At 36.0% G+C, this 14,792-nt stretch overlaps 1 protein-coding gene across 1 annotated transcript in view; it reads left to right on the top strand.

The window, feature by feature from the left end:
• The window catches only part of LRRC9 (leucine rich repeat containing 9), a 45,219-nt gene that overhangs the window by 4,586 nt on the left and 25,841 nt on the right, over positions 1 to 14,792 (top strand). The window contains exons 6-15 of the mRNA XM_026053746.1: positions 84 to 154; positions 1,000 to 1,182; positions 2,134 to 2,289; positions 3,903 to 4,111; positions 5,025 to 5,156; positions 6,784 to 6,960; positions 9,386 to 9,500; positions 10,720 to 10,855; positions 12,821 to 12,942; positions 13,895 to 14,104. Of these exons, the coding sequence (XP_025909531.1) occupies positions 84 to 154; positions 1,000 to 1,182; positions 2,134 to 2,289; positions 3,903 to 4,111; positions 5,025 to 5,156; positions 6,784 to 6,960; positions 9,386 to 9,500; positions 10,720 to 10,855; positions 12,821 to 12,942; positions 13,895 to 14,104 (1,511 nt within the window). The remainder of the gene's footprint in view (positions 1 to 83; positions 155 to 999; positions 1,183 to 2,133; positions 2,290 to 3,902; positions 4,112 to 5,024; positions 5,157 to 6,783; positions 6,961 to 9,385; positions 9,501 to 10,719; positions 10,856 to 12,820; positions 12,943 to 13,894; positions 14,105 to 14,792) is intronic.

The raw sequence follows: 14,792 nt of genomic DNA on the forward strand, positions 1-14,792 counted from the left end.
TCCACAGGATGAAAATGCAGCTATCCAAATGAATAATGCAAATAATTTTTGTTAATTGTTGTTTATTTGGTGTTTAACTTTAGGAAGTTGTTTGGACTTCAATGTACAAATTGAAATATTAAACCTCTCTGCAAATAAACTATCTTCCTTCAAGGTACGTTCAGACTTCACATTTAATTTTGAAGTTTTTGATTGGTACAAGGAAAAGAATTGATTTTTCCTTATGATATTAGAGATTTTGGTAGAAAATACCCACTGTGCATTTACAACTCATATGCTTTCCACTCGAGGTGGTCAAGTTTTAAGTCTTGAACATGGAGGAACATATTTTTGGGGAAAAAAATAAGTTAACAGAAGCAACATCTTGAGTTTGAGAACATAAATACAATCAAGTTCCAGGTTTCATGGCARGCGTTATACAAATGATTAGTGAGCTTGTCCTTGGATTTGAGAATGTTAACTTAGCCATAATGATATTTACCTGGCTCTTTTGCACTTCAGACATGCACCCCTCTATTTTTCCAGGTGTTTGTGAAAGTGTTCTAAAACTAGGCTTTCCTTGTGGAGCATTTTAAAATTTTTGGTGTCAGTGGTCTGACATCTTTATTTCAGGCATGAGAAAGATCTAGCCTGATTTTCAGGTTTCATCACTTTAGAAATTCTAGAGTTATTTCTTCACAGACTGACCTTCCTTTTCCAAATATCCTTCACTTTCTTTTCCTGAAAATTTTTAGTTTTCTCAAAAAAATTCTGCAACCACAAAAAAAATCTCTAAAGCTTTAGGTGAGTATTAAAAGATATCCAAAGTTTCACAAGGTCATATTCACAAATACTGTTGTATCTTAAATACTTTCTTTCCTCTCTTTTTCATGATAATTCTTCATTCAGTATAGACATGTATAATTAAAATCTAAGTTAGTCATAGTACTTCAGCTAGTGTTTTTAATAAAGAGTAATGGCATGATGTTACAGGGTTTTTTTATTTTTTTATTTTTTCAGGAACTCACTAATTTGTCAAGACTGTCTAATTTAAAAGATTTGGGCCTAAATGATCCTCAGTATGGGCCCAACCCTGTTTGTCTTCTTCATAATTATGCTATCCACGTGCTCTATCATATACCTCAGCTTCAAAGGCTTGATACATATTGTGTGTCTCAAAGGGAAATCAAAATTTTGGCAGAAGTAAGTTCAGATTTTACTTTGTAGGTGCACTAGAGGTACAAATGAAATCATTACTAATAACGAGCTCCTCTACATGACTTTCAGCCAAGATGGGTGCCTGGTGTTATTGTTTAGTGCTGTGTTATGTTGTCAAAATTTGAAATTTATCAAGGATCATCAAATTTTTGATGGTGAGGGTGATGGTGCGAAAATCTGAGTTAAAAAAAAAAATATGTTTAAGCAATAACCATTATTATTATTATTATTGTTAATGATTATTATTATATTCTTATTACCACACTTATTACTATTAATCAATAACCAAAAATTTGAGGACTTAGAAAACTCCTTATATATTATTTTGGAATCTTGCAACTTCAGGAGTTGTAGTCCATGTTTTTTGAGTATTTCAAATTTATTGTAGTAGTGCACACTACTTCTGCATATTAATATATAGAAATAAGTATGCACCTGTATGAGTGCAGAAAGATGCAAGTTAGTTTGCCTTATTTCAGAAAAAGGAGTTCTTGGGAGCAAAAATTGAGACACATAAGAGGAACATTCACAACAGCAACTGTTCTCAAATGAGAAGTATAATTCTTGATTTAWCCAGAGTTCATTTTCTGAGTGATGTGATTGAAGTGTTTGGATGTAGACCAGAGCTAACTGAAGCATGTGGAGTGATTCCGTTTGAATCACAGCATAAGCTTCTTAGTTACAGTGTTCATACAATGGATGACAAAAGTGAGTGTTTTTAGTTTGTTACTAACTTATAACAAGGCCCTGTCCAATGACTGGTGTTCAAGTACAGTCAAAATGAAACGTGCTGTATCTGAAATTGTCTCTAAAAATGTTAATGGAATATATGTAACAATAAGGCTGTGATTTGCTGTCTTCTTCAGAAATAGGATCTATGAATGGTTGTATCATGTTCATAACTGATGAATAATTTCCCATTTTTCATTTTCAAAGACCACTGTTATGAAAAAAAAAATGTACTATAACATGCATGTAAAAAGCATTTATAGGCAGCTTGGTGGCAGACTTCGAAAGCTGAAAGAGAACAAAAGCAAGCTGCAGAATTTGCCAGAAAGTAAGATAAAATTGTTCAGCTGCAACATAAAACACGTAAGTTTAAGTAGCTTTGGATGTCAAAAAATGTATCACTTGGAACAAAAATACTGGTAACTTTGGGGTAAATTCTTGGATGGTTACATTCTTTTAATAGCTTCAGTCAAATTTTGTCTAGAGTAGATGTTTAATTTAGCCCATAATATTTACAACCTGACTCATTGATATGAATTAAAATATTACTTTTTAAAAAAGTAAAAATCTTTTTAGATCCTTAAATTATTTCACTTTCAGGTTCAGTAACACTGAGCAGCTTTTACTCATTTTAGCTGTATGAAAGAATTTTGATAACTGAAAATTCTCTTTGTGAGAAAGCTTGGTAAAACTTACCTTTAGTAAAATGTTTTATGAAACATATCAGTTTTTAGCAATGCTTGTAATAAATGAGTTTATAAACAGTTTCTAGTGGAAAGATAGCTTTTCTTCAGAAAAGCCAGAGGTAAAGTGTCTAGAACATTTAATGTATTTCAAGAGATGGATTTCCAGTCTCAGTTCTGCCATGTTCATAATTATTTGAATCTCTCTGATCCGTCACACTTCTGGTGAATGATTTGACCATTGGGCTTTTAAATGGAATGGCCCCACGATGAAAAGCTTAGAGATCTAGCAAACTGGGTAGGGTACTCATCTAGTGTGGTAAAATGAATTTCAAGTTGCTACTTTATTTGTCCAGCTCAGATATGCCTTGAATTTCCATGATGAGTTCCCAGATTATGAATATTGCTTGTTCTGTTTGATACAAGGAGAACTTCTGAAAAGTCTGTGTTCATATAGAAAATTTCAGGAGGTTCAAAAGATCTTTATCACTTAGATCACTTTATCACTTAGGCCCCAAGTTACTCATTTTTGATGAGTTAACCTTTTTTCTCAGAACAGTATAAACAGCATAATGGAGTCAGATTGTGGCTGCATCAGGGAAACCACAAAAATTTTAAAAAGTAAAAGGTTGATAGCACAGATTTTCTGTACAGTATTTTTTAAACATTCCAAGAAATCGTTAACGCACTCTGGGTTAACTCCTTTTATATGGAACAATAACTGGAAAATATATTGCTGATGACATAAATCAGTCCCTTCAAGTATTTTGTTCAAGAGTCAAATATTTTGATGAAGAGTCAACAGACCCTGGTCTCTTGCTAGGTCAGGGTATTATTTGGGCCTTTATTGTCCTTTCTTTGTCGAGGTTTTTACCATAGATCAGGCTTGCCTGCCTATGTAGACATGTGCTTCAGTGACGTTATAGTTTTGACAGGAGAAGTGCTCATAGTTGGTATGTATGTGAATATTTGGAATACTATTCACATTGGGGTGTGTAGGCAGAGTGAGATAAGTTGCTTTTTTTAATATGTGTTTTATAGAAGCCTAATTTCAGGAGTGAATTCCCTGCTTGTTATTAAAAATGCACGAGAGGTGGTTTATTCTGTTTTAACTCTCAGCCACACGGTGGCTGGATTAATCCTGAAGTTCACCTCTTAGCAAAGAACACAGAAAGGATTTTAACCTTTTTTACTTAGCTAAAATCTTCTCTTATGGGAGAACATAAATAAGGTAATTTTCATGCTGTACTTTAAGTTAACCTCTTTCCTCTGAATCCTGGTTCTTTTTGTCAGCTGGAACGTGAACTGGCTGAACTGCAAACWTTGGGCCAAACATCAAGTAATAAATATCTAAAGAGTAAGAAGGTGGAAACTGAAACTTCAGTTCATGACAGTGATGATGCAAATAAGGAGGCTAAAAAGTCCAATCTTGAAAAAGTATTCTTACAAAAAATAAATGCCCTGAAGGAAAGAATAACATTCTGGAACGGAAAACTGGATGAGTATGTTTAGTGAATTGTGTAAGAATAATAATCTGATGTCTTTGAACATTAATAATTGAGTGTAATGGTAGCTGGTAGTTAGGAGACTCACATTTGTCTCACATTTGTTTTAGATGAAGTTCAAACTGTGAGTACTACAAAGGTCATTGAAGTGGGAATTCGTATGTGATCTACATTATTGGATTTGGTCCGGTTGCTAGCAGGAAGACGTTGTCATTACAAAATTTGTTGCTCGGGATCTCAGTAAATAGGAAAAAGATGGAACAAAATATTGGGAATAAATGTGTTTTTTTTTAGACAAGTGCTTGGAAAGTTTTCTGGGCCTTTAAACATTACAGAGATTACATTTTTGTAGTTTTCTATTCTTAATTATGGTTTAGAACTTCATAAGTGAAATACAGCCTAAAGGCAATGCCTGGCCCAAGGATTATCTGCAGCATAAGCCCATGGGGCATGTGGGTGATATCAGTGGTGCCATAGACCTAGTGTTCAATGTCAGCACAGGTCTGAAGCTCTGTGAAATTTGTGGCCTTCACTTGGTRCTTGGGTCAGTCTGGTGGCTCATACTGCTCCCAAGTTCAGCAGGGTTTCATTAGTGCTGCAATTTAGAYTCACGCTTAAATAGCAAACTACTAAGTTCTCTTGCTCCAAGGGGTAATTCTCTTCAGTTAATGACTGCAGCACAATGTTGGGACTGAAGTTGATGAAAATTGCTGTGATGGATCAGAACAAAATCTTACTGTCCACAATTATAATCTGTACAATCCATCACTTTCAAATTTTTTAAAAATAAATAGTTCTGTCATTTTTCCTGTATCTATACTCATTTAAAAAAAAAAAAAAAAAAAGGAAAATGAATTCATGTCCTGTTGTTATGTTGTTCCAGGAAAAAAACTTCTCATTTCTTTTGCAGAATTGAAAAATATTATGAGAAGGAAGTTCAGAAAAAAAAGAAAAGTTTTAACTTGGTAGTACAATTTTTGTTGATGGAATTGGAAACAGTGGGAAACATTCGCTTTGAAGAAGGTTTATCAAATAATCCCTGGTAAGCTTTTTGAGATACTGCAACATAAACCCTGTTTCTTCTGTTTCTTCAACCSAAGTCAACCATTTTTAACAAAGCAAATTTATTACAGGGATCTGGAGTGTTCTGAAGCATCAGTGCTCCATTTAGATTCCATTTACAGGGAGCTGGTGAGAAGGGAAACGCACTCTCCTCTCTCCTTCTCCAGGCTATGTGCTAGGCTGAGGGTTTGAGTCTACAAAGACTCATTATTTGTTGCCTTTATTCTTCATTGCCCATTTCTGAAGCCCTTGATTTAAAAATAAAAGGAATAATAAAAGCAAGATAACCAAGCTACCCAATAGCTTTCAATAATAGCAATAGTGATTATTCTAAGTTCCTGGACAGCTTTGCTGGTTGTAAGGAAGCATTAGAAATTGCTTACCTAATCTTTGTATGAACAACCTTGACACTCTTTTGAGAGGAGATTGAAATTTAGGTTGGCAGTATTTCAAGGACTATTTTCTGCTCGAGTACCCCAAGCTTGTCCACCTCAGCTATGCCCTTTTTTATGGTCGGGGATGCTTATTAGGGCTGCAGGTAATTTCGTGTTTACAGGTTCCATTTGAGATTGTTTTTAAATAGCATTCAACTTTTAATGCCATTTTCTCAAGCTAAGGATCTTCTTTGTTTTGGCAAGGAGAAATTAATAAATGATCCTTGTAAGGGTGAAAGCCAGAGCAAATGTGTTTGCATCAGTAATCCTAGCATGGGATCTTTTCAATAAAGAGCAATATTTTTATTAATTGTAGTTAAAAAAAAATTACTTTGCCTATCTTCCAAGTGAACCTTCTACAAGTTGAAAAAGGAGGGGAGCCTGATGCATTTGTAGAATTTGTTTCTATTTCAAAGATGGTCAACTACCTCATAAATTTTAAGGAATCTTGCAGTGTCAATTGGAAAGAAAGGAGTTCATTAGTTTCCTGTTCAGTGGCAGAAAAAGAGAGCATGGATTTATTAAGTTATTTGACTTATATATGAAAGGGAGTAGGTGGTAGAAAAGAATGGCAAGTTTCTGCGCCTGGATTCTGGGCTGGCCAGAAGACCTCTCCTCCTTTCTCAAGTTTGACCACAGAAACCTTTGTGGGTTCTCACAAATTGTGTTCACTTTATATATAATAGTAGTGAATTTTGGGGAACTACTCATGTGCATAATGAAGAAGGATTTAAAAAGATTTTAAATACAACAGCTTTTCAGGTTAGTAAGTCCAGACTAATGAGCACAGGAATGTCTTCAAAACTATCAGTTCTCCAGCACACAATCAGTCCTTGGGTGTTTTAGTGCAAATAGAGAAAAGAAACATGGTGAATCCATGTAATTAAATATTGATGTTTGGTGCTTTATTTCACATGCAATATTTGAATGGAATGAAATATCTGTCTACAGCTGAGAGAACAAACTTACAGCAAAATAAAGCAGGTATAGCTTGTCATTCTTTCTTCTGAAGAGTAAATCAAAAATTGTAGATTGCTTTGCAATATTCTTGCAAATATATTTTGCTTGCTATATATAATTATTTATGTGTATATATATGTGTGTGTGTATACTGCAAATATATTTTGCTTTGTAAAACCAGAATATAAACTTAGTGCTCTCATCTGCACACAGGTTTAGTTGCTGTTGTGATCTAATTGAATCACGATATTGTTTCTGGGACTTCAGATCATATGGTTTCTCAGGAGTAAAAATAAATCGCGTCTTCAGAGTGCACAATCAAATTCTGAGGCTGAAATATGAAGAGAAGCTTCAAATGTTTCTGGAGAAAGAAGTTTTCAGTACAGCAGAGTAAGTGTCTAGGTTTTAAGAGCTCTAATGTAGGACTGATATGTGAACAAAAGAAATCATTTCACAGAATAGATCTATTTTGCAAAGCACTATGTAATTTAGAATTGCGAAGAAGTTTTACTGAGGTAAAGGTGGCTTGAAGTTCCCCAAAGTCCCTATACCTGTTGTTTCTCTCACTGTCCTAAGGTCTTCAGAGGTCTATAGCTTAGTAGAAAATACCAGACATGATACTTGATTCCATTTTCTCATTAGAATCTGGATATTGCCTCAGCTGCTCTAATGTGGTGAAAGCAGAGTAAATATGACTAAATTTCTGAAAGCAGTGATAGAAGAACAATGAAAAAACACTGCCCAGCACTACCACGAAAAAACAAACAAAAACACCAAAATATATATGCATCTGTATTTGATCTATATCACAAAAGAGCACATACATTAGGATATGCTAGGATATCCTAAAGATAAGTGCAGATTTTTCTATGCAGATCTCAACTTTTGAAATTGGTGTAATTGTAGTGATTTATTTCACTTCCAAGACTCACTCTGAGTCTCCTGATGCAGCCATGATATTTAAGCACTGTCCAAAGCAGTTCATAGAGCTGTGTCAGTGTAGGAGCAAGTCTTAGGGCACCTAGTTCCCCACTTAAGTCTATGAGCCAGAGCCCCAATGACATCCAGTTATTTCTTTACATATTGAGCAATTTCCTAGCCTGATGTGTCTGTTTTTATGTAGTTACAATTATTCTTATTACAACTAATAGAGTATTTTGCATTTCTTTATGTAGATTTGCTCTGTACGTATAAATATTTGTGCATGGTGTGAGTATAGAAAAATAAAAATAAAACAGATCAAATATAACTTCATGATGCTCAACATAGAGGGTGAAAAAATCAGAACAGAGCTCCCAGTTCAGTAGGTCCTGAAAGCCAGAAGCTGAATTTTGCAGAAATCAAATTTTGTCRTTTGTAAATCAGTCTGGGTCCTCTGGCTGAGAGCTGCTGCAGAGCTTGGAAGGAGCTGGAAGACCTTGTCAATCATGAAGGCAAAATCTTCTTTCCCTGAGGGGCAGCAGCTGGGTCGCAAGATTTGCCCAGCACATTCAGGACATTTTAGCTCCTATGCTTAAAACAAATTTCCTGGGGTTCAGTGCATGCCCTTCTGAGATGCAGTATTTCAGTCAATAGTGTGCTATGACTGAAGATAGAATAATTTTTTTTTTTTTTTTTTTTTTTTTTTTTTGATGTGGGAACTGTCTAGCCCTGATAAACACTCAGAGGTGCACGGAGATGATAAACATTCAGAGGTAAACAGAGATGGCCTTGTGGATCTTACTACCTTCCTTTTTTTTCTTTTTTTGCCTATAGATCTTGAAATAAAAGGTAGTTCCTCCATAGCTCAAATGCTGCTATTTGACTTCTGAGGGATCCTTCCAGCACAATGTGAAAGAGTTTTGTTCACCCCATGGTCTCCTTTACATGAGGTTGCAAATGCAAAATGGCTCTTCCTTCTAGAGCTTTACCTCAGATTATTTCAGATAGTAATCTGTACCAGACAGTTCAACTACCCACATCCTGCACTTTGTTCTCTCAAGAGRGAAGTTAGATTTTGATCAGCTAATGTTTTGAGGGTTCTTCTTATTGCCTAGAGAGAACAAAACTTTTCAGGAAGATCCCCAGTGCAGCCTCTATCATGTTGATAGGGTCTCCCCAACTGAATCTATCTGATTATTCTGTGTTAACTCCTAGCCTGGATTAGCCAGGTTAGACCCATGCAGTAGAGCCCATTGCAGCTTGTTTTAGGCAGTTCATACCCTGAGAAGCCTACTCATTTGCAAAGAAATATTTGCTGATCTGTTCATGCTTTCACTCAACATTGTTCTTAAAYTAAAATCTCAATTTAGTAGAGAAATCCTGCAGGAAATAATCAAATTCTCGTACTAGCCTGTTGACACTTGGAATGCAGTAGGTAAGTCACCAGAAGTGGCATTTTTATAGAAAAGAACAGTTTTCAATTATGTAGTATTCATATACAGTTGTGGTTCTTCTGTCAACAGAGATTGGACTATTCTCTTTCCTCTGGAGCAACTGTTACCTTTCAGCCAGGAATATCAGCAAAGTAAAGACTTGCTATTTTCAAGGAAAATAGAAATAGTGGTTTTTTTATATATATAATACAGGAAATTGGGATTACTCTTAGAAATTATAGAGAGGCAGGAAAAACAATTTTGTCTTGCAAGTGATCTTTTATGTATAACTTAGTGAACTTCAATATTATAKAATTTGTGTTAATTACAATCATTTTTTTCTAATGAATACTATGTGGTGCATAAACTTTGTCCGGGCCAAATGTCTGTTTTTGCCTTTTGCCTGCTTTTGCCACAGAACAATGACAAACCTTTCCCTATTTTGTATTGTTYTTATTAAGACACTACAAAGAGAAGGTGGATTATCTCTTTTATGTGTTTAATCCTGAAATGCCAGTTAATGACAMGCAGCTGCTACAGCTACTGGAGGATGGTTTCCAGGCGGAGGGGCACACGGTATGCTGCGCTGTGGACAGGTGAACGCTTCTGTTTAGCAAGATAACACAGCAGAGGGAAGTGCTGCTGCTTTCTTCMTTTCTCCTTTCATTATTCTCCTATTCGTCTTTCTTCTGTTCTCTTCCTCTCCTTTTATCTTATTTCTTCATGCTGCATCTGCTTCATTCTCCACATCTTTACACTATCTGCAGCCAAGGCTTGATTAGTTATTTTCCAGTTTTTCTCCTCCTTTCTTTGTCCATCCTCTTTTTGCTGCAGATTCTTTTCTCAGCACCTCTCTTCAGTGCCTCAGATCGAGTTTGCAGGGACTATGCCAGATTAGTTTGGAAGACTCCACAAACAGTGCTGCATCACCTGTATTTGTTGCCTGTGGAATAAATTGGGTCTTTGTTTGTTCAAGTAATTTATTTTACAATTTTCACTTGTATTTGTATGCAAACAGTGTTGTATTATTACTTAGYTCCTCCTCCCTGCCAATGCTGGCACAAAATCTAGCCAGAGATTTCAGCTCATGCAGTGCTAGTCATGGCATCTTGGGTCCTGTCTCACAAACCTGCTCCTAATTTTAAATCATTGCCTCCTTCTATTCTTAATGCTAAACTGAAACATTGCCCACTTATTTCTGATATCCCCACATAACTCTAGATATAAAGGCTCTGCAGGCACAGATCCTATTTGTCAACCTGTTCTAGTTTGGGTCATAATCTTAAGAACGGTCAATACTGTCACAGGGACCCCTTCTATCTTCAGACTGAAAACTAGCTAAATGAAAGAAATACCTGATTTTATGATGTGGAGGAAGAGTCTCTATTATTCTCATTTTCATCTTTCCAACCTCTTGCACACGTGCCAGAGATTGGATTTTTGAGGGAGAAGATTATATCTTCAAATCCAGTATTTATTGTACTGTTCTGCTTGTTTATATCCTGCTAGTTTTCAGAGCTCCCACTGAGCTCGCTTTCCATAACATGATATTCTCTGCAAGCATACAGGAAGATGCCCCTGTTCCAGAGAGCTGACAATCTGATTTCCTTTTCAGTTTCTCTTATTCTGTTGAAATTATTTTCTTCACTATTGTTTTTCACTCTTCACTTTTCCCTCCTGTCATCCTTTTTAAAAAAATTAGTGATATATTTGGATGCTGCTTAGAATTGGTGACATTTTTAAGGAATAGTCTTAATCAAATAGAGGTACTTGGACCTTGTTTTAATCTTTGCAGTTGCCTAAYGCAGAGGAAGCTGTTCCGCTCTGTAACAGTCTAAGCATCTGCGAATGCCCCAGGATAGAGTTTTTGAAAAAAMAAGCCAATACAGAAGGCAAAACCAGCAGTGAGCCTGAGGAGTCATTCAAGCAAGGTAATTCAGAAGTATGGAGGATGCAAAATCAATGACCTTGTATCAGTAATTKTTATATCTAGTGTTTTAAGTCTAAGGATATTTCATAAATACTACAGGTGGTCAGGAGGTAGCACATGCAGCAGCTCTGAAGGGAACTCTGAAACTCTGCTGAAATCCAGTGACATTTTTGTTTGTTAGGAAGCCCTACAAAGCACTTGGACTGCTGGGAGTGAATTTCCAGGCAAGAGTTAAAATGTCTGTGGAAGATGACATATCTAATTATTTCTCTGATTATGACAAATCTTTTCTAGTTCCAACATCTCAAATAAAATGGAGAATGAGGAAAGGCACAAATATATTGTGCTATCCTATGTCTAGGACAGGACGCTGAAAGGAAAAATAGCAGCCAATCTCTTTCTAGCCTGGTTTCCTAAAAACAAATGATAGACATTTATGCTGCCTGAATCTGTCACTGCAGTGGCATCATCAATTAGGAATCATCAAAATTTCATCCAAATTTGAAAGAGGTTTAGAAGTCTGAAAGGTWACTAACCATTCACAACTTAACTGTGCTTAACCTGAACAAGGACACCTAATATTTCTGATGTCACTGGCTTTAATATTAACCAGTTATAAATGTTGGATTTCATTGTGTAATCTTTTTTTTTTTTCTTGCCAGATGCATTCATTTAATGAAAAGGATAAACACAGAATCACAATATATTTAAATACATTATATAGRTATATATTTATAAAGGCATATATGTGTAGATCCCTGTTAAACCATTCAATGCCAGCCCAAGATGGAGCGTGCTCCTTATTGCATTAAGTACTGTTGTTTTATTATCCTGCTCCCAAGCTAGAATTAGAAGCATTAATATTAGCTGTCTTTTCTTCCTGCATTTAGGGAAAGTGATAATTGCAAAAGTTTTCCTTGGCCACAGTGCTCCCATTTGTGCAAGGAATCCCATCTGTCAAGTCAACTATCCAGGGGCTAATTCAGTGTTCAGGCCATGGAAATGCCTAGAAAGTGATACATCAGCTTCTGACAATAGTATGTATCTGTAGGCACTTGTTAGGCTGAAGTTAAGGTTATAGCAATATTTGTATTCTAAAATCATCCTCCATGTACTTTGGAACATGTCAAGTGCTTTGATTCCTCAGAAGGCAGGCTCTGCTCGACTACAATGCAGGTTTTCAAGGCCAACGACAAGCAAGAAACTCCCCATCTCAGTGAGAGCCAGCTGTGCCACACTGCTGTGCAGTTCACACTAAGAGCAGCCTCCTTCGTGTAGCTTCATACCCGCTCTGTGTTTGTACTGTGTGTTTTAATGAGTGTTGGAAAGGAGACTGGAGAGCACAGAGATCTTCACTTTTAAAATCCACAGTCTTTATTTTTAAGCAAAATAAAAACAAATAATGCTGAGAAATACCTTGTTATAAGTAAGCAAATTAAATCCTTGTATCACATAATCTGAGTGATTCTGCTTTAACCTATCTTTTCCACAAGCGAACACAGTGGCAACTGTTGATAGTTTTACCWGTTCATGCCTTGCAAACTTTCTGGTGCTAACAGGAAGCAATGTCTGTCTCTATACACAGGAGCTGGGATTGCTCCTGGTTTCTAATAAGGAAAGAAATGTAAGCCAGTTTGAAAAGTGGTCACACCACAATATGATGAAGTAGTTCTCGATGCTGCAGGAGGGAAAGCAGTGCAGGAGAGCTGCCCATGCTTGGACCATGTCCCTTGGACCTGGTTCTTTTGCAGGATGCATCCTCCATGCTAGAATCTGCCAGTTGCATTTTCTGCATGATGCATTAGAGAGCCACTTTACCAGATTCTTCAAGGCAAAGTCAAATGGTAGAAGGGTATAAAACTGAARCATTTTCATGGAAACAGATACCTTTGATTCACCACATCTGGAAATGAATTCCTTGACTTAGCTAACAAATAATATATTTATTTCCTTTCCTTTCCTTTAGAAGCACAGTCTTCGTTGGAATGGAGAAAGTGTGACTGCAGGCTTCGGCAGTACGAGTGGTTTGTGTTTGATCGTGAGCTAGTCCTACCAGAATATCTTGCTGAGTTTGAGTATGTTACACTGGTATGAACTTTCTTTTCCTTAATGTAATATTAGAGGGAAAACTTTAGATTTCACAGATAAAAAAATAAAAAGCAAGTAGTTTAAATTCTGCTTYACTCACAGGATCTGGCTATTCCAGGTTCAAAGTTTCTTCCATATTGTATGAGCACCAGATAAAACATTCATGAAAGCCTCTRAGGATCTTTCCAGTCATTAATGTGGAAGTTAAAGCTCTGCTKTTGACATCTTAAAAAGCACAGCAGAAATGGGAAAGATTCTCTAACTGTCGACAGATGAATAGAAATACTTCAGAAAACTAAATCCTCTCTCGCAAAGAGCTCTCTTCTCTGAGGTGTCATGGAAAGTAAAGCTGATGTTATTGAGTAAATGATCTTGTCTTCATGAGGTCTTGAGGGAGCACCTGGTCTTTCTTTTTTGAAATACTTCGAAAAAGAAAAAAATACTTSTTTTATCAACTGGGATATCAAACAATTTCTTCCATAATTTAAAAATAATACAAAAAAGAAAGTTACTTCTGTTAATATTGGTATGCCACGTAGTGCTCTGTTTTTAAGCCACCTGCTACCAACATGCAAGGGCTTAATTCAGCCTCTGAACCTCTGTTAGGTTGAGGCAAGTGTACAGGAAAGCAGGAAGTTCAACTCTGGGGAAAGGAAAAGTGTGGAATTCAGGATTGCATCAGCTCTGCCTGGTCCCATGGCCCAGCTGTAGGTTCCTCTGCTGTGATTCTTGCACTTCATGAATTCCAGTGTGTGATTGTACTACTTTGTCTCAAGCCAGAGTGGTTTACAATAGCCTATACAAACAAAAACATCCTGTAATGCACTGTGATGATTATGCAATTAAAGCCAATTTTTAGCAGATCMGTACCACAGAAAGATAAGTCCATAACTTTTTTTCTGTTAAAAAAAAATAAAGTTTACAACTTTCAAATGATTTTTATTTTAAATAGGGCAAAGATCAATCTCTGTTTTCTACATGCAATGTAATTGTAAAAGAGGGAAAGAAAAGCACAGATGGATTTATTCAGCCTGATGATTTGCGATGTGATGATGAAGTTTTGAATATGCAACCACCAGTAAAAGCTAGTACTAAAATTGCTTGCTTAGATGAAAAAGCAATACTTTCAGTGGCTAAGGCCAGTGTTTTCAGTCAGGTAAAGGTGAGTAATTTCTGTCAAATTTACAATAGAAGAAATGTATTCTATTACTGATACTGTGTGGCTCATGATTCATAAAGTTAAAAATTAAGGTTTCAAATTGAGCTTGAATCTGATGCTGCTTACATTTACTTGACATGAATTTCATGATATTGAACAAACAAAAAAAAACCCAAAATGTATGAAATGAAAATGCTTACTATACAATGTGAATTGCAATTGTAGGATTGAATCCTGATTGTGTTTCTCGCTATATGAAGCACAAGTAATTCCACCGAAAAAGAGCTTAAATGAAGCAGATCTGAGAACAGGACATGACTTGAACTATCAGCCTTTCCTTTGAATTTTCCGGAATACATGAGTTTATAACATTATATCAATTGCTCTTGAAAATATTTTATGTCAGATTTGACATCAGAATACAGATGTAACCTAGGGATAAAACATCAAAACTATGCAGGAAGCTTACTTACATGGATATTCATATTCCTAACTCTGACATTGCACATATAGCATTTCWGTATGGCATTTTCAATAGCTTCATTTTCTGATGAAATAGCCTTGCCAAGTATGTGATTCTTCTGCACTCTCCCATTTTTATGTCTAGTTTGTGAGCTGATAACATTTCTTATGTTTTCTTATTATGTTTTCAATCCCATTTACAACTTAAAGTTTCCAAACAACCTTTTTC

This window comes from Nothoprocta perdicaria, unplaced genomic scaffold, assembly GCF_003342845.1.
Source record: "Nothoprocta perdicaria isolate Ctin4 unplaced genomic scaffold, notPer1 scaffold_118, whole genome shotgun sequence".
NCBI classification, from domain to species: Eukaryota; Metazoa; Chordata; class Aves; order Tinamiformes; family Tinamidae; genus Nothoprocta; species Nothoprocta perdicaria.